The sequence below is a fragment of the Parasteatoda tepidariorum genome, chromosome 1 (genome assembly GCF_982258835.1).
Source record: "Parasteatoda tepidariorum strain Cologne lab strain chromosome 1, Ptep-v5.0, whole genome shotgun sequence".
Classification (NCBI taxonomy): domain Eukaryota; kingdom Metazoa; phylum Arthropoda; class Arachnida; order Araneae; family Theridiidae; genus Parasteatoda; species Parasteatoda tepidariorum.
Genome location: NC_141755.1, coordinates 40,589,657 through 40,608,950, shown reverse-complemented (window position 1 = coordinate 40,608,950; position 19,294 = coordinate 40,589,657). Strand labels below are relative to the sequence as shown.

The following is a 19,294-nucleotide window of genomic DNA, read 5'->3' as shown; positions in this document are numbered from 1 at the left end:
ATCTTTAGTTAGGTAATTTTTCCGTTCACATAGTAACGGTTTACGGTAAATTATAGTCTTAAAATTTATAGTTCACGCAATTAGTAAGATAACAAAAAAAAGAAGTAAATTTAATCAAAAAAGTGGTTTTAATGTCTTTCCTTTTATACCTTACCTTTTTATACCATACCTGAAGGCATCATGATAAGAGGAGAGGAGTGATCAGAGGAAGAATGGATCTAAATAATTCTTTCAGGAGTTTTAAAGATATTATACTCAGATAGATTGAGTCACGAAATTTACTGATCGTTGAGACACGGTTCCCAGCAGATTACCGAAGTCAAGCATCACTGGTTGTGGTCAGTGTGCGGGCGGGTGATCACTTAGATCAGTCTGCATAGGGACCGAGGGTGTGCGGTATTAGTCCTCGATAGACTGTTCTACCGTAAAGTACTCGACTTCGAGTGCAGATTGTCGGATTACCGAAGTAGGGGTACTATCCCCTGAGGATCAAAATTAGGATGGCATGTCTTCGGATCATCTTCAGTGATGTTTCCCAGACTATCGCCAACAGTCCATTGTGCAGCTCTAGTGCAACGTAAATGAACTACAACAACTCAGATAGATTCTGCTAATGTGTCTGTTGTATGCCTCTTTCATGTTGGAAGTAGGATTTATTTAAAAAAAAATTTATATAAAGTTTTTTTTTTGTAAATACAAAGATTAGCTTAAAATCTTTCACAATTTGAAAAGCAGACAGCACGAGTTTGAGAAAGATAGCAAGAACATGCATTCAGTGTTATAGCAGGAATATCCCGCTTTCCACGTTTCAGAGCTGTTGTTAGAACGGCGGTAAAGTGACAGGCCGTTAGTATTTATTGTAAGTAATGCAGCAGTTAGCGGGTTTAATATCGCTGTGCCGTCTTTCTTTTATTTGACCAAACACAAATCATTCGTAGTTATAAGAAGCACACGAGCCTGCGATAATATCTAAACCAAATGCATTTATTTATCGTTACACATCAAGGATTACAGTGAAATTCAAATTTCTACTGATTTAGTTTCGTCTAATATACACATTTTTGTATATTCACAAATACACGTTTTTTATAATTATGTTAGCTTATAGCTTAGATGGAAATAAAAAACAACTGACTAGCAAAAAAAAAACATCAATAAGTATTTATTAAATAAAAAAGAGGCTATTAAACTTTAGTCATCACAAATTCTACTACTATTATTAAAATTACCGAATATTTGGTTAAAACCACATTTACTGGTAAACAGCATATTAATAAAACCAAATTTTTTGTTAATTTTACCAAAAGTTATTACTTAAACCGTCCGGTAAAAACAACTGTGTTTTTTGGTGTTTTCATTCAGCCAGAAACACGGTGACTTTTTCCATATGCAAGTAGTTCAGATAATACTTTTTCCTGAGTGTAGTACATTATCAACTTCAAAAAAGGCAGCGTCGATCTCTGCAGCTCATGGATGTGTGTTAAATGGTTTTGAAGATGGGAAGGAATAGATGGAAGCGAAAGTAATGATATTGATTCAAAAGTGAATCTATATTTAATTATTTAATTAGAGTGTTTAGACAAGATTGAGTTGCTAATCATAAAATGTAACAGGTTTTCCTAATTTAAATGTATCAGCTTAATTTATTTTTCAGCTCCTAAAGAGCCCAAATATTTGCGACCAGTTTAAAAAATATTCCCAAAACAATAAGTTCATGTTTAATATGCTCTTTTTAGAAGCATAATAAGTTCATGTTCAATGTGCACTTTATAAAAACATTTATTTCCTCGAAATTTCCACTTTTTTTTACTTTTATGAAAAATAATTGAGATCTTTAAACTTTCTAATTTCTAATAATAATTTTCTAATAATCTAATTTTCAATACATATAAAACTATGGATGTTAATTAAAAGACCAAAAACTCATCAAGCCTATAGTTTTTATAACAAACTTATTTCACAGTTACTATTAAAATGAGAACATTCTTACTCACTCTTTGAATACTAGTTATGGTTTCAATAGGTAGTGTCTTCTCGTAGATGAAACGAGTAAGAAAGCATTTTTAGAAAGTTTGCAACACCTTTATATGAATAGTTTGGGAATTTCAAAAGTCTGGATAAGCTGATTAAACAAACAAGTTGAATGTGAGAAGCATATTAATTATGATAATATAATTTATTTGAATGATACAACGAATTTTGAAAAGGAATTTTTTGATTTAGTTATAATCATTCTGTCAATTCACGTTGTGAAAGGATTCTACGTGTCCATTTGGAATAATTCCATAACCCTTTTTTAATATTTTGCAAGCACTGAGTTATATTGATTAGAACCAGCATCGCAAGTGGCAATTTCTTAACACCACCAGCTGGCGAAACTGTAAATCATTGCAATCAAAGTTCGCGAGCGACGCCGTAGTTATCACACAGTAGTCTGAATTATAGAAAAGTCTGGCTTAAGTCTATGTATTTTGATAAACAGCATTTTATAAAATTCCTAGGGTTTTTTCTCGTTGTCGTAGGCTATTTAGGCAAGGTGTGTGATTGTTCTTATTTACCAATGGCGCCATCTATGACCAAATTCGACTTCTACCACACCCATGCATCACGCCCGTTTATAGGGCGGACCCATTAATATCCTTTCCTTCATCCAAAGAGCATAATTTTGATCTGAACCAGAGAGCGATCAATCTCCAATTCAGCAACCCTGGAGGAAGAATCTGTTATAGGAACATGGAGGATTTTGAGTCCCGACAGGTTTAACGTGCACCAGTCACCATTTACTACATGGGGAGTCTTCCGCCGTTTAGATTCGAACTCCTGTTACCACGAACGTGAGTCCAACGCGTTGCCAAAGGGTCACTAATTACGAATATTAATTCAGATTTGCAAACTCCAATATAGCTTATCCAGTATGTCTATGAAAAAGACTACATGCTTGCCTGAAATGACCATATATATGTCTGTGAAATCGACCATATTTTAAAAACTGTTATTAAAACACATTAATAACTAAGTATTTATTTATTTTCGGCATGTATGATTGCTACACTATAAGAAATTTCTCGGGGAAAATGGTTAAATAATTTATTTAATTGTTATTTTACCATATTCAAACAAAACAGTCAAATATCCATTAATACGATGGTATTCAAATTGTTAGCTGTGAGAAAAACAGTTTAACTGCTTTCTCCTATTACGTTTAAATAGCCAGAATTTTATTGCATCAATTAATGAAGCCTCTCTGTTCCTTGCAGCTGGGTGCATGTTATAGTCGAGTGAGCGAACAAGTCAACCTCGTGACCAACAGAATGGGGGTTTGAGTCCCTGCGCTGACACCACAATATTTCCTCCAATCATTTTAGCACACGAAGAATTTTGAGCATCCTGCACTTCCCAATTCTTGACCCTAAACTATATTAATACGATATTTTCATTCACGCAGGGAGGGCAGCACCATAAACAACACTAAATGTCAAGTATTTCCAATCTCTTACGAAACGTTAAATAATCAGATAAACTAAGTAAGCCACGCTCATTTGATAAAACGCAACTCAACCACAATCTAACTGAAATGTCCATCACCTAATGAAAAGTATAGCTCAAATGTCTAGTTAAATTACTCTTTTAAGGTTTTGAAACCATGCTAGTTGTAAATGGTTAAAAACCCGTATAGTTCTATATTTGGGATTTCTTCCCATGCTAGTTGTAAGCGGTCACAATATACCTTTTACAAAATGTTCAATTAATTAAATTTAATAATTTTTTATAGTTATTTTAAATTATTGCGTAAGAAAATGATACATTTTTCGAATTGTTTGCAGATTGTAGGACTTAGTTTTAGATTACAGTACTTAGAGAAAATATGCACAGCTAACTTGTATTTCCTTTCCTTTAAATATTTGTCTATCTATCTAGAAATATATATATATATATATTTCCTGTCGAACGCACGCAGAATACTTTTACATTTCGGTTATTAACTTGTTGACACGAATAAGCATAACTAACCTTATTTATTTATTTTTTAATTGTATAAGTGTTTAAAGTATAGTTCTATTCAAAGTAATTATATTTTATTTCTTCCTATGGTGTCATATTTTGTATCCCAAGGTTCTAATTATTTTTTCCATACTAGTAATACTTTATTTCATTACAATTAACATATTAACAGAATTTGCTTACCTAGACTTATAATATTAATGCATTGTAGTTACAAAATGATCTTTGCTAATCTTAAAAAATAACTGATTTACTAAAAACAATCTTACGAAGCAATCATTTACGTGGGTTCGTTAACGTAGTAAATATTTAATCACAGTAGTCCCTTAGTACAATATATAATAACACAGCGGTCTTAGGATAATTAAACTTGTAATAGGAATCTTCTATTTTTCACTGGAGATTGAAAATACTCATGAATATATTTTATGACATAAAGCAACCATAAACTTAAAATGTTAAAGTCAATAGTGGAGTTAAATGGCATGAAGGGAGAAAAATAAATGAAACTAATTTAATAATTTAATATTAAAATAGTACTTTAAACGTATACAAAATACTTTTTCTAGATAATTTCCGTAAACTTCTATAAATTTTTTTCAACGTCTTTGAAGTTTTTTTTATCCTGGTGACATGGAAAGAAGTATGCCGTGATAGAAAATCTATTTCGAGTTTCGGGATATGCGTATATCTCTACCATTTGATGCCCTGGTCAGTAAGAAAACAATTAATATGTGCTTTTATATTTATTAACAAACGTAACAATGAAAAAAGTAATAATTAGACTGAAACAAAACAACAAAATATAAGAAATAGGAGCTTTCAAGAAATGCTCCTTCAGGCATGAGTGTATCGAGAACAACTGACAAAAAAAAAATATAATTTGATTGGCGACGAATTGACGCCGCCAAAAAGAATTAATTCGTAACACACAGCCCCCCCATGAACCATGGGGGTTCATCAAAATTGTTAAAAATACAATATACCATAAAAAAAGAGAAGTTTGATTAAAGAATTTTCAATTACAATATTTCAAATTGCAAATATTCAAAAAGTTTTGTAACATCAACATTCAAATTTTAGAGCTAAATTCAAAAATACAACAAAACAAATCTTATTTTATGCTCTAATTAAAAACATAAAACTATTATAAAAAAAAACTAAAAAATTTTTTGGTAAAATAAATTTTCATACAATAATTCTGGAGAACAATATTAAACATTCAAGATAATTAAACACTTATAAAACACTTTTTCATATACAAATACGAGAATAAGAATATATATAAGAATAATAAAGTAATCAAAAATCTAAATTTCACTGCATATTCAGTTCAGGAATATAACCAGTAAAATTCAATGAAAGTTATCTAGAAAAAATATTGTTTAACGAACAACATTTAATACAGTAAATCAAGAAATTATTAGTTAAAGCATTTGCATTAACTAAATATTATAAAATTAAAATGCAATTCTAGATATTTATTTACATATTTTTTTTTAAACATCAATAACATTATGATATGCCAATTAATTATTTTAAATAATAATATTAATAAATTTGAACTTCAGTTTGCAATTTCTAAATTGTACAATAATTGTACAGGGCGTTTAAGAACTGAAGATTCAGTTTTTACCTTGCAAGCCCTCACCTTGCCATCTCTCCCAGGAAATAATTCAATTATTCTACCTAATTTCCAAAAATTTCTAAGCAAATGATCTTCTTTAATCAAAACAATATCGTTAATCTTAAATGGAGGGATATTACCCTTAACTAAATTTGAATTAATCAATCTTAAATTTAGAAGATATTCATTCTTCCAACGAGACCAAAAATTTCTCATTAATTTTTCTCTATAATTGTAAGCTCTAATTAGGTTTTTCCTAGAAGAGAGGTTTGTATCAAGGTGAAGTCTTACCGGGGGTAAAGATGTTATTCTTTTACCTAAAAGAAAGTGAGCCGGTGTTAAGGCATTTGGCTCTTCCGCATCACTTCCAACATAAGTTATTGGGCGAGAATTTATCATTGCCTCAATTTCGAAAAGAACAGTTATCAATTGTTCAATAGTTAGGGAGGATTTACCTAGGGTTTTCCGAAGAGCAACTTTTACAGATCTAACCATGCGTTCGTAAAAACCGCCCCACCAGGCAGCTCTCTCAACGATGTATTTCCATTTAATACAATTATAGGCACAAAATTCTTTCATCTTTGTATCATTCAAAATTGACCACATCAATTTTATTTTCAATTCAGCACGTTTGAAGGTACGCGCATTATCAGAAAACACTATCGATGGTAAACCACGTCGAGCAATGAAACGGCGAAAGGCTAGGAGAAAAGTATCTGTTGATAAATTTCCCACTAGCTCAAGATGAACACTTCTTGTCACCGCACATGTAATCAACAGGATGTATTGTTTACTTTCATTGTTTTTAACAAAGAGAGGACCAGCAAAGTCCACCCCAATGACGGAAAACGGAGTACCCAAGCAGTTACTCTTAATAGTTTTCTTAAACTGCTATATCTATCAGGATCTATTAACTTGGCAGAAACAATTGTTGAGGAAACCAAAACTTTCGTTCTGGATTCGGATTCCAACTCTACAATGTCAGCTTCAATTTCAGACTCTTGATTACATGACCATGTGTCTTCTGAGTTACTTAACCATGCGGGGCCATGAAACCATTTTCTTGAAGAAATCAGGTCCTTGCAAGAAATCCCCCTGGTTAAGAGATCTGCTGGGTTATCCTTGCCTGTGCAATGTCTCCAAACACTAGGATCTGTGATTACTTGGATTTCTGTGACCCTATTGGACACAAATTGCTTCCATTTGGACGCTGAGCCTTTAATCCAGTGCAGCACAATCGTCGAGTCACACCACAAAGATATTTTATCAAGATTTTTAAATAGTTCCTTGAGATGTTTCACCATTCTTGCGGCTATGATAGCTCCCATTAACTCCAATCTGGGTAGAGTTAATTTCTTAAGGGGTGCTACTCTGGACTTAGAAATTACAAAACTAGTACTAAAAGTACTTCTAGATGTTTTGTACCTGAAGTATGCTACAGCTCCAAAAGACTTCAGTGAAGCATCGGAAAACACGTGCAGTTGCACGTCTTTGTCTACTAAATTTAAATCGGGAAAATAATATCGAGGAATATTCAAGTTCTGAAGTTCATTAATCTCATCGCACCATATTATCCATTTGTCCTTTAATTCACCACTAAACTCATCGTCCCAATCGATTCCAAGTTGCCATAATTCTTGTAAAATGCATTTAACACGAATCAAAATGGGGGAAATAAATCCAGATGGATCAAATATTTTGGCAGCAATATGAAGAACATTCCGTTTAGTGCATTTATTTGCATTTAAATTTGACAATAACGACCTTAAATCAAGTTCGAGAATATCACTTTCATTATTCCATTTAAGTCCTAAAACTTTTAAATGAGAATCAGGGTCTTCATTAATTCCTATTTCGGAATTAGAGTTTTTCCACAAATTTTTAAGTTCTTTCGAGTTAGTGTCAAATTTTCTCATAGTCATATTTGCATCCTTTAAAATAGACACAGCATCTGTTGATAACTGAAAGGCTTCTTCTACAGAAGAACTTCCATAAAACAGGTCATCAACATAGAGGAAATTATTCAGCATTTCATATGCAAGAGGATGCGCATTTTTATAAGCTTTAATATGAGTTTTGATAGTTGCTGCCAAAACAAAAGGTGAACAGGTGACTCCAAAACAGTGTCTATTAAAATGAAACATTGTAGGGGGTTGAGTTTTATCGCAATTCTTATAATAGATAAAACATAAATAATTTCTATCAAATTCCGAAACTTGTATTTGTAAAAAAGCTCGAGCAATATCTCCGCAAAATCCGATTTTATGTTCCCTAAATTTTAAAATTATATCTACAAGATTAGCATATAAATTATCGCCGGATATAAGACATTCGTTAAGACTTAAATTATTTCCGCGTTTACTACTGGCATCATAAACTATTCTTGTTTTTGTACTGGAAGCATTTTCTTTAAAAACATCCCTATGCGGCATTGTATAGCCCACAAAACAATTAGATTTACAAGTTTCGATAATCCCTTCTTTTAATTGTTCTTTCATAACTTCATTATATCTTTCAAATAAAGATTCGTCAGCGTTAAATCTCCTTTCTAGAAAACAAAATCTTTTTTCAGCGATCTCAAAATTATCGCATAAATTTTCACGAGCTGTCTCAGATTTCCATAAAAGCGGCGCCTCATATCTTCCATTTTCAAACCGCAACTTGTTTTCAAAATTAATTAGATGATCCGAGTTCATTTTATTTCCTAACTCTTTAGTAGTGAGAAATGATTCAATATTCCATAAACATGACAAATCATTTACAGTTGTATCTGCTAAAGTGCAACAAATGTTAAAACAAGAAGCCGCACCCTTAAAAGGACCATCTGGCACCTGACCTACTAAAGAATCTCCAAACAACGTCGGCTGAAGGAATAATTTATTGCCTATTTTCAATAACTCACCCTTTAAAGTAGAATATAAGAAATCAGCACCTAACAATATTTGAATGGGTTTCTTATCATCCCATGAATCAGCGATTTTAAATCCTTGAGAAAGTAAAGTTTCTATTAATTGGGGATCAAATTCTGAATATAATTGAGCAGCGCATATTTCCTCGGTAATTAATGCTTCAATATTTATACTTGAGTAGGGGGGAAACCTACTGCGTAATGTGATATTAACACATTCGTATTCCTTTTCCGAAGGATTTCGATTTGAAAATGTGTAAACAAAAAGTTTTTCTTTTCTTAAACTTTTCGCGTTTAATGCTTTAGCCAAATCTTTTCGAATAAAAGATTTTTGAGAAGCAGAATCAAAAAGTATTCGAGCTATTAGTTTTTTAAATCCATTTTCGACATGAACTTTAGCAGTTTGCAATAAAGTAGTATTATTTAATGATTGATTAGGTTTGAAAACAGAAGACATAACCGCTTGATTCTCTTGAATTTGAATAGTTTCGGTTTTATCTGGGGGAGAAGTTTGTAATAAATTGTTACTTTTTAACTTTGGGCAAAACAATAAATTATGTTGAAAACTTTGACATATTTCACAAGGTTTGATTTTAACTTTACACTGATTTAGCAAATGGTTTTTATAAAAACATTTGTAACAGCGTCCTTCCTTTTTTAATTTAAAACGTTTCTGTTCATCAGTAAAGGTTTTGCATTTTAACCCTGTATGCGAGTATGAATTACAAAAAATGCAAGAATTTTTAACAATTGTATTTAAAGCGGCTGATGTAGGAATATTTCTGTTTTTAGGATATCTAGTTTCGTTTTTTAATCTAGCTGGTTCGTGAGTTTTCATAGAAATCACAGAAACTGCATTAGCTGCTTCTCGAGATTCAATTTCAAATTTTATGAATTTCATTAATTCACTAATATCGCCCGATTTATTATGATCTCTTTTACGATGATATTCTACTATTAAGTTATGGGGCAATTGTTTTAATAAAATCGGAATTAATAAATGACCAAAATTATCTGATGCTACACCCATAGATTGTAAATTTCTTATACTGATATCACTTTCATCATACAAATGCCTAAGCCCCTGAATATTTGAAGAAGATTTAACTGGTTCGATTTCCAAGAGTTTGTTTACAAAACAATTAATTAAATGTTCCGATTTTCCATATCTATCTTTTAGCAAGGTCAAACACGATTTATAATTTTCTTCTGTTAAAGCGAAACCTGCTACCGTTTTATAAGCATCCCCAGAAAGAAAAGATTTTAAATAAATAAATTTATTAACATTGCTTAATGATTCATTAGAATCTATAGCACTACTGAAACTATTAAAAAATTCTAAAAATGTAGTTGAATCACCATTAAAAGTTGGAATGTTAAGTTTAGGCAAATTAATAGAAATCGGAATATTTTTACTATCATTAACATTCGAAACATTAACATTTGGAACATTAACATTATTAGTGGCAACTGATTCTTTTATTTTAAACTTTGTTAACAACAGTTTAATTTTCATTTTGGAGTCACCTATGTTTTCATCATATTCCATAGAATTTTTAATTTCTGTTTCAAAAACATCATTATCCGTGATTAGTTCCTCAATTGATTCATTAAGGTTTTTTAGCTCAGTTCGTTTTTCTTCGAGATCTAGTAAATATTCTGATAATTGTTTCTGATGAATTTCATCTTCAAAATTGAGATTCTGTTCAAATGTGTCAATTTTCGTAATTAACTTAGTACAATTAGTTCTAGCAATCTTTCGTTTTGCTTTAAGTTTATCAATGGTTTCCATTTTCGAGATAGTAAATAAATAAAAGTACAGTACCTGTAAGTTCAAGTTTTCTAAAATTTCAAGAAAATAATTAATCCAGAATGAAGCACAAATTAAAATCCAAAATTCCCGGGTTTCTAGGTCCAAAAAATGATAGAAAATCTATTTCGAGTTTCGGGATATGCGTATATCTCTACCATTTGATGCCCTGGTCAGTAAGAAAACAATTAATATGTGCTTTTATATTTATTAACAAACGTAACAATGAAAAAAGTAATAATTAGACTGAAACAAAACAACAAAATATAAGAAATAGGAGCTTTCAAGAAATGCTCCTTCAGGCATGAGTGTATCGAGAACAACTGACAAAAAAAAAAATATAATTTGATTGGCGACGAATTGACGCCGCCAAAAAGAATTAATTCGTAACATGCCGTGCAGTAAAGAATTGAGCACAAAATCTTTTCATTGGATGAAAATCTTTCTCCCCCTAAGGCTTCTTTAATGGGTTCAAACAAATGGTTGTCTGATGGTGCAAGGTTCTGGCTATATGGAGGATGTTTAACTGTTTCCCGGTGTAACTTTTGTTTTATTGCTGGGGCCTTATGGGGAGTCGCATTGTTGCAAGAGCACTCTGTGGGTCAGCATGAGACATGTTTTTAACTTCTTCATGGCCTTGTTTAAATAACTTGTGCCATTTGCATACTTGAACCCTCGTCAGAGTATTAGGGAGATTTCGCAAATTTGCGTTAGCTTCCGTACTTTCCCGTTATTAAAATTCCAAGTAATTGCGCATGCGCTCTTCGGTTGCACATGCGTTAGTTCTTTTGAACTGCACATGCACCCGTGAAAATATATCTAACTTACGCAAGTGAAAATAAAAGATCTTAAAAAAATCCGTAAGTTTAAAACGCTAACGTCGTGGAATATCATTTTAACTTCGACCACAAAATCAAAACAAACAATTACAGCGGACGTAGTCTGTATCTTTAATGCTGTGGTATACGATTCAGGATGCTTTACTCTACACACAACTGTGGTTCCATGAGCAGAAAAATTTGGTAGATTATGAAGTTTGATGAATTCCGCTATAAAGAATCCAGATCAATTTTATTATTAATAATATTTAAAAAATATATAATTGAAGTTTTATTGATTATTGAACTCCTTTTTCACTAAATTGCATAGCTGAAATAAATACTATTTAACATTTTGAAATAGAGAAAATAGATCTAGTTTCTTATTGAATTGGTGCAATTAGACAACCATAAAGTTAAACAAAAGTCAATAAAATTATTTTTTTTATTGAAAGAATCAATTTCTGTAAGATCACACGATTCATTTCTAAATTTAATCAACCAATTTCTTTAAAATCACATTCAATGTCCATGTTTATAGTTCATAGGCAAGCTTAAAGAGATAACAACATTTAACAGCTATAAGCAGCGTGCTTGTACCTTTATCTTTGTAGAGTAAATCACGCCAACATAACACAAAGATACAGCAAAGATATTGTAGATGCTATCAAAGTATAGCATCTACAATAAACGCAAGCATGTACAGTTGCAGTCAATCTTACGAACTAAAGCTAACGTAAAAGTGCAAAATCTCCCAGTTATTGCCTAGCTATGCCTGTAATCTTCTCAAAATTTCAATCGATTTGATACTTTATCTTGTTAAAAATTTAATCATTATGCGTTGTGTAACTGCTCTAAGAAAGTTATTCTCACTCATGATTCAAGTTACTAAAAAACGATTTACAAAGAACTAAACACTGTCAGACAATTATTTAGACTCTTGATAAAGTTTCAGTATAACCATAGCAATGAGAATAAAAATCATCTGCTGCTATTAAAAAGTCTACTTTATATTTGATCCACCTACGCATTAAAATTTCTTGAAAATAGTTTTTACGAATTTTGATAAGATTATGTCCATAAAGTTGATTTGTGAAAAATGAATTTTGCGCACGTAAAGGAAGAGTTTTTCTACAATACGACTCATTTTCATTACGTAATAAATCTCGGGGATAACCATATATTCTCAGTATTGATTCTTAAAAGCTAATAATCCTCAACAAGTAACACATGGAAATCCAATCGTCATTTATAAAAAAATAAAACAAGTAGACATAGGCCGTTCTACTCCCTTGGTCTTCACATATTTACGGAGGATTTCATTAGGCACACTTGTTAGTTTCTGGATCACATTCTAAGCCTTTATCACATCCAGAAGTTGGGGGAGGACCACCTCTGAAATGCAACGTGGAGCAACTCTGTCCTTCTTCTAAAATTAGAAAAAAAATGTGAATGTCTTAACACATTTACAAACATATAAATGTAAAAGCTTTATTTCATCTTATTTATTTTAAATGAATCAAGCAATGCATATTTCAACTGATGTTTAGATAGAAAAGAGTGTATTTGTTACAGTGAATGACTAAAATCAAGCGAATGTCGACTTTTACTCGTGAATGACAACAATCACATAGTCGCTTTGAATGTCCGAAATATTTGTTATATCCAATTTTATATTAATTTATTTGTTGATACTATTATATTTATTTGATATTTTAATATCTGCTGAGGATAGACTAGGTTCGGTGTACCGGTTAAATGCGTACTGGTCAGTCACATTTGATCTTAAAAAACATTGATGCAAGGCATACCGGGCAGTGGCCCTTAACTGGACCTAGTGTATATTTACTTACTATTAACTTATTCGTTGATAATATTATATTTATTCGATATTTTGATATGAGCTTAGGATAGATTAGAAGAAACATCAGTGTTCTGAGTACCGGTTAATTGCATACTGGGCAATGGCACTTGCTCTTAAAAAAACATTCATGTAGGGCATACCGGGCAAATGTATACAGGACAGTGACACTTAACTAGATCTAATGTATATTTCGGACATTCACCGAAGTGATTATGTGACTGTCAACATTCAATAACCACCATGTCAACATTCAACATGTCAACATTCAATAAGACATGTTAACATTCAATAAGTCAATAACCACAAATTTTGCTCATTCATTGTAACATATGTAATAAACATTAAAATGTATCCAATACGAAAAAAAGCATAAAATTTTCTACATTTAGTTTTAAAAATGTGGCATGATTCGGATGAAAGAAATTCATATTTAGGTGATTGTTGCTCTGGATTATTTTCTATTGAGACATTTTGTAGATCGCAGTACTCATATAATTTGAGAGAAAAAAAACAACAGATTTGCCGTAAGACAGGAACGCTTATTTAGAGAAAGTGCGTTTTTGTAAATGCTTCCGTATCGTAAAAATCACCCAAATATGATTAGCTTGTACTATTAAGATCCTTTCCTTGTTACATTAAAATAACATCTCAACATGTAAAAATTTGATCATTCGATCAGAAGTTATTAAGGTGCTCGATTTTTTATTGAGCTTTGTATAGTGTTGAATACATAGCGAAGTACGAAACAATTTTTAAAAAAATAATACAGTATCAACTGAAATACTATTATGGAGCTCTGAAACCAGATACAAAAAATGTATTTTAACTGAAAAAATAGTTTTTTTAATGGATTCATATTTCCGATCCTAAAGATACATAATTCCAATTTTTTGGAGACTGGTGGTTTAAAGATTTAGAACCTTAATGTTATTTCCCTCATTCTTCCGTTTTTGTCATATATTGAAAACTAATTGCACACATCAAAAAACTTTTATCTTAATTTATAAGACTATCCCAAAAATGATTTTATGCAAAAAGTAATTTTTACAGTACACGATTTGCATTTCATAAATGTATGTGGTCACGAATCTGATGAAATTGCTTTAACCCCTTAACGATCGGTTAATTTTCAAGAAAACGGTCATAAAAGTGCCTATTTTTTTGGCTTTTGTGTTTGTATTACGTATTTGATTAGTGTTAACATCTAGTTTAAAATAAACAAACTATCTTCAATTACCTTAAAAATATCCTGGTACTGCCATCTGGTGTGTAAAATGTGAAATAAAATGTTTTCCGGGCAAAGGAAATTAATTAGTTTTATTCTTATTGGCGCGTTACTACTGAACACTCCAGCCCGTCAATATCACGGGAGCGAGAAATAGAGAGCGAAACCTCACCCCGCCATATTCACGGGAGTTAGAAGGAAGGGGTTAATTGTGTTATCAATGTAAAGATGAAACAAAACGAGATATAAGTTGGGCGAAACGAGTAATTAATATAAACTGTTTATGTTACCAAACTGCTTTATGTTACCAAACTTACTTTCTATGAAACTTAATTTACGCAGGAGAGGAAGGCGTTGAATTAAAACTGGAGAACAACAAAATCAGTAGAAATCGGCCTTAAAAAAGTTAGCTGTATGTAGGTCTATTTAGGATATTATTATGCATTTCATTTTTCATTTTCTTTTCTTTGATTTTTATTTTGTGAGTTTTTCTCTGAATAAAGGCTTAAAATTGTAGTGTATGAAATGTGAATTTCATTCTATATGTTTTCAGAACGTTTTAAGAAGTGTATCATTATTCATGGGAAACTAGATTAAAATATTAGATAGATTAGTACCCTATGAGTGAACGAAGGTACATGAAAAGAACAGCAAAAGCAACTCCGGAAGTTGGCGAGCGTAGAAAAGGGATAGGAACTGTCCCTTGATATGATATTACCAGTCAATATCTAAAATTTAGATAAAGTCGGTCTAATAGCTTCTGAGAAACGGAAAATTAGAATAACGTCTATTTTATTAAATAAAAGAAAAAACCTACTTAGCACGGTGTAACATGTATTGCAGCATCCACAGAAACTACCTCTTTTCATTACTATTTGTCCTTTTTTACATTGTAGTTTTGGGCATTTATGGGTTGCACAGTAGTTTCCACATGCAATTGCATTCACCACAGTAATTAATACACACAACAGAATTACTTGCTTCCACATCTTTTTCTAAACCAAGAAATATAAAAGTTATACAATCTATAAATATGAAGGGAATTAATTATCGACCATGTCAACCTTCATCTATCAAAAGGTACCTCAACTGATGGAGGTTAAGCTAATACACCAAGATTATATTATCTCCTAAAAGTGATTACGAGGGTTGTTTTTTAAGTAAGGGTCGTTTTGCTGTGAGTCGCAACGAGTGTTTGCATCGTGTCTTGGTATCCCTTGGAAACAACTGTGCTCAGTTACAGTTGTGTAGGGAACCTGTACGGTCAGTTCAGTGTCTTTAAAATGTTCAATGTTAACAAAGCTGCCTCAGCGTATGAGGTACGTCAGTGATGCGTTTTTAGTCTTCAAAAAACCTGTCTGCTGCATATATTCACCGGAACATTTGCGAGGCTTACGAAGCTTCCTATTGGCAAGCTGACAGGAAATTTTGCTGCTCCATGACTTTGACTTTCTCCACAGCTCAATCCCGAAATTTATTGGACTCTTTAGGCTGGGAAGCTTTGGATCACCTCTCCATACAGCCCAGACCTTGCGCTAACTACTTTCTATCTTTTCCAATGCTTCAAGCATCATTTTAACAGCAACCAGTACAACGATGACGAAAACGTAAAAACAGGTGTAACCCTTGGCTATTGAAACAGTCAGCAAGTTACTATGAAGAGAGTATTCTAAATCTAGTTTTAGGGTATGTTAAGTATTAAGCAAACTTAGCAACGATTTTGAAAAAAAGAGAAACGCATGTGGAATCAAAAAATAAAATTGCTTCATGAAAGTTTTCTTTCGTTTGTTTTTTATTTAGAAACGGCCCTTATTTAAGAAAAACAGCCATTGTACATTGTGTTTTTAACATCCCTGGCACAAATTGTTTGTTGATTGAATATCCTTGGATAGAGTCCAATTAAGTAAAGCTTACTTCTAACTTTTTATTTAAATTTATATTAAATATCATAAAAGCATTTACAAATTATTTCTATTTTAATGTAGTCATTGCAAATAATGTTCTCAAATATTAGGACACATTTCAAACAAGATCAACTTAGCGAAGACAAGATCAACAGGAGTGGAGCAAGCTTTCTTTGCAAAGCGAAATTTTTAAGATTGCTTAATAATATTTCGGAATTGGTGTGTATTGATGAGGGGGCCGGACTCACAGGTAAGAAAACTTATCTTAACTGGTAGTTTATCATCGTAAATAACAAAAGTTAATGAAAATTACTTTTATTGATAACAAGCTAGAAATATGTGTATTTTTTAACTAAGCTAGTTTCATTAAAAATCAAAATAAAAATGAATATTTACAACCACAATTAATTCTAAAACAGTTTGAGTTAATCAGCTTAAAGCAGAAAAAGTTTCAATAAATACTTTTCAATTTCATAGATCTTTCAAATAGCCTAAAACATATCCATGTTACCACTAAAGTGTAGAAATCCTTAATTCCACAGATTATCTAGCTAAAATGTAAATAAACTCAGGTAATCCATTAAAGTATCAAAAACTTGTGTCATCTATCAAAATACCTAGGCAATCTGTAATTATGATAATTACCTACTTACTGGACACTCATTACTGGACACACACCTCATTGCCTACTGGACACTCGTTCAAGTGAAAATAAGATCTTTGCTGAAACTACTAGAATATTTCTGTACTCTCAAATTTACGTAATCTAATGTAACGTAACGTAATGATATATTTTTCGACAACTAAAAAAGTCAAGTTATTACAATTCAACAATCTTTACACTAGCTGATAGAATCACTCAAATCGAATGGCACAAAGAATTAAATGGCTTACAATATTATTACAATAAATGAAATTAACATTATGTGATGTATTTATTTCTCAGTATCTAAAGAATTAAATCAATAAATACAATAAAAAAATCAACAAATTAATTTAAATAATGAGTGAAACGAATTTTTGAACTTTAACGATGCGGAAATCGCTAATGCGTACATTATCTAGATAAATCGTTGAAAAACATTAATTCTACATTTTAACGGAACGAATCAGTCAATTTGCAGATTAGCTATAAAGTGTGCACATTAACGGGTTCCGAGCTTTAGTGGTAACATCGATATATTTCAGTTAATTTTAGAAAGGAAGCAAACAATTATACAAGCAAGAAAACATTAAGATATTATTTACAAGATCATTACTTTCGGAAAAAATATGCTGTATTCAGACTCGCCAGAATAAATACTACAATGATATTTACAGCCGATCATAAATTGCTTTTAAACTAAAGTAATTATGGAAGTTTATTTTTGTTTTTTGCAATTTAAACTGATAATTAAGGAACATTCGAATTATTACTTACTACTTCAGGAATTGAAATGATTCCGCTGATAAGAAAAATCAAACAGCATATACTTTAAGCTGTTTTATTAATATATTTTTATTGTACTTTTCAATATACACAACAGTTGAACAAATAAAGAGGGAAAAATGTTTTTGTTGCATTTAATTTTGGTAGAGGACAACGATTTTGATCTGTAATTGTCCTTTACATAATGTTTTATTGCACATATATATCTGAGATATATTTTTTTACATGGAAGGGTTACTGTTATTGCGTTTTTTTTAGTGAGATGTTTTTCATTTATCTTTCGAAGAAGAAAATAAATTGAGCAGATTTCATTCTTGAAATTTTTAAATGCATATTATATACAAATGTTCGGTATTTTTCGGTTTGCTGGGCACAAACGTAAAGTCACCAAAAAATGTAGACCTCCACCTACTTTTATTTATTACTTTTTTAAACACCAAAAATTAAATTAAATAGAAAATGAATTAAATTAAAAAAATTAAATAAAAAATAAGAAAAATAGTTGAATTTCCTTGTGCCGGCAAATCAAAAAGTACCAATTTTTTTTTTAAATATTATATTTCGTTGTAGAAGTTTGCTTATCCTTTTAAATAGCTCATATTTCTTAATTTCATCCAAATATGAAATTGGTTCTCATATCAATCAGATAGTTGAAAAAGGAATATTGCCGAAGATGAAATCGAATCATTGAGACGTTAGCTCTAAATTTATGTTAAGATAATGATGCGTGGTAATATTTTATTAGTTGATTCACGTGTCTCTTTGTTAACTCACATCACATACTCAGTAATTGGAATTCCTCATTTTCTATTTGAAGTCACGAAAAATTACTCAATACAGGAAATGAAATAAAATTTTCCTAATCCGTCATGATTTTGTTTTAGAAATATAATTCTGTATTCCAAACGGCTTACAAGAAAGTAAAAATTTGTTTGATATTTATTTAAATGATTATTTAAGGCAATTTAGAAGAATAATTTAATTTATTTTTTGATTACCAAAATATTTTCTCATGAGTTGATTGAATTATTTGGATTTATTCAAATCTGATCAAATTATTCAGATGATTTTTTTAACAGATCTCAGATACTTTCGTATCGCTGATTTATTTGAAATCTGCAAGCTGCCGATTCTTTTCTGATATAGTTTTTTTAGTTCATTATTGTCGAAATGTACAGTACACAAAATAAAAAACGGACCACCTTGAATAACTTTTGATCTAAATATCGAATCATCACATTCTAGGATTTAATCTTAGTGGTCTAAGAAGGTGATTTTAAATATGCTAATTAATTAGTGCAGACGATATTTTAAGTAACGAAATCGGACACTAAAACGTACTTTCTTTGAATAAACATACCTTTTTTTCCAATGGATTTGCGATTTCTAACTTCAAATATAAGGAGTGTAGCCACAATGTTTGAAAAATGATCCGTCCCTTAAACGCTTAGCACGATTATAAAATTCATTTATGCAATGATAATTTCATGCTAAATATAACTGTTAATAAATAATTATGATTTTATTTAATAATAGTCTAAAAAAGCTTGCATTGTAAGGTATATAATTTTTACATAATTTTAAAGAATGTAAATCTGCATGGCAAAATACAAAATTTGGGCGAAATAGTTAGTGAGAAATTGTATTTTAAAAACACGGCTTTTTAAAATTCGAATTACCAACAACTATTCGAACGATTTCACTCAA

At 31.1% G+C, this 19,294-nt stretch overlaps 1 protein-coding gene and 1 long non-coding RNA gene across 4 annotated transcripts in view; both read right to left on the bottom strand.

Moving 5' to 3' along the window:
- The window catches only part of LOC107438467 (uncharacterized), a 22,115-nt gene extending 15,907 nt beyond the window's left edge, over positions 1 to 6,208 (bottom strand). The window contains exon 1 of the long non-coding RNA XR_015429895.1: positions 5,921 to 6,208. This is a non-coding gene — a long non-coding RNA (uncharacterized LOC107438467). The remainder of the gene's footprint in view (positions 1 to 5,920) is intronic.
- LOC107438468 (uncharacterized) overlaps positions 1 to 19,294 on the bottom strand; it is a 22,661-nt gene extending 3,367 nt beyond the window's left edge. Inside the window, exons 1-3 of one of the 3 annotated variants that reach the window (XM_087162496.1) lie at positions 17,579 to 19,294; positions 15,072 to 15,249; positions 1,995 to 12,594 (exon numbers count right to left, since the gene is read on the bottom strand). In XM_087162496.1, the coding sequence (XP_087018622.1) occupies positions 6,403 to 10,329 (3,927 nt within the window). In that variant the 5' untranslated portion in view covers positions 10,330 to 12,594; positions 15,072 to 15,249; positions 17,579 to 19,294 and the 3' untranslated portion in view covers positions 1,995 to 6,402. The other 2 variants (XM_087162503.1, XM_087162504.1) reach the window with 2 other exon arrangements.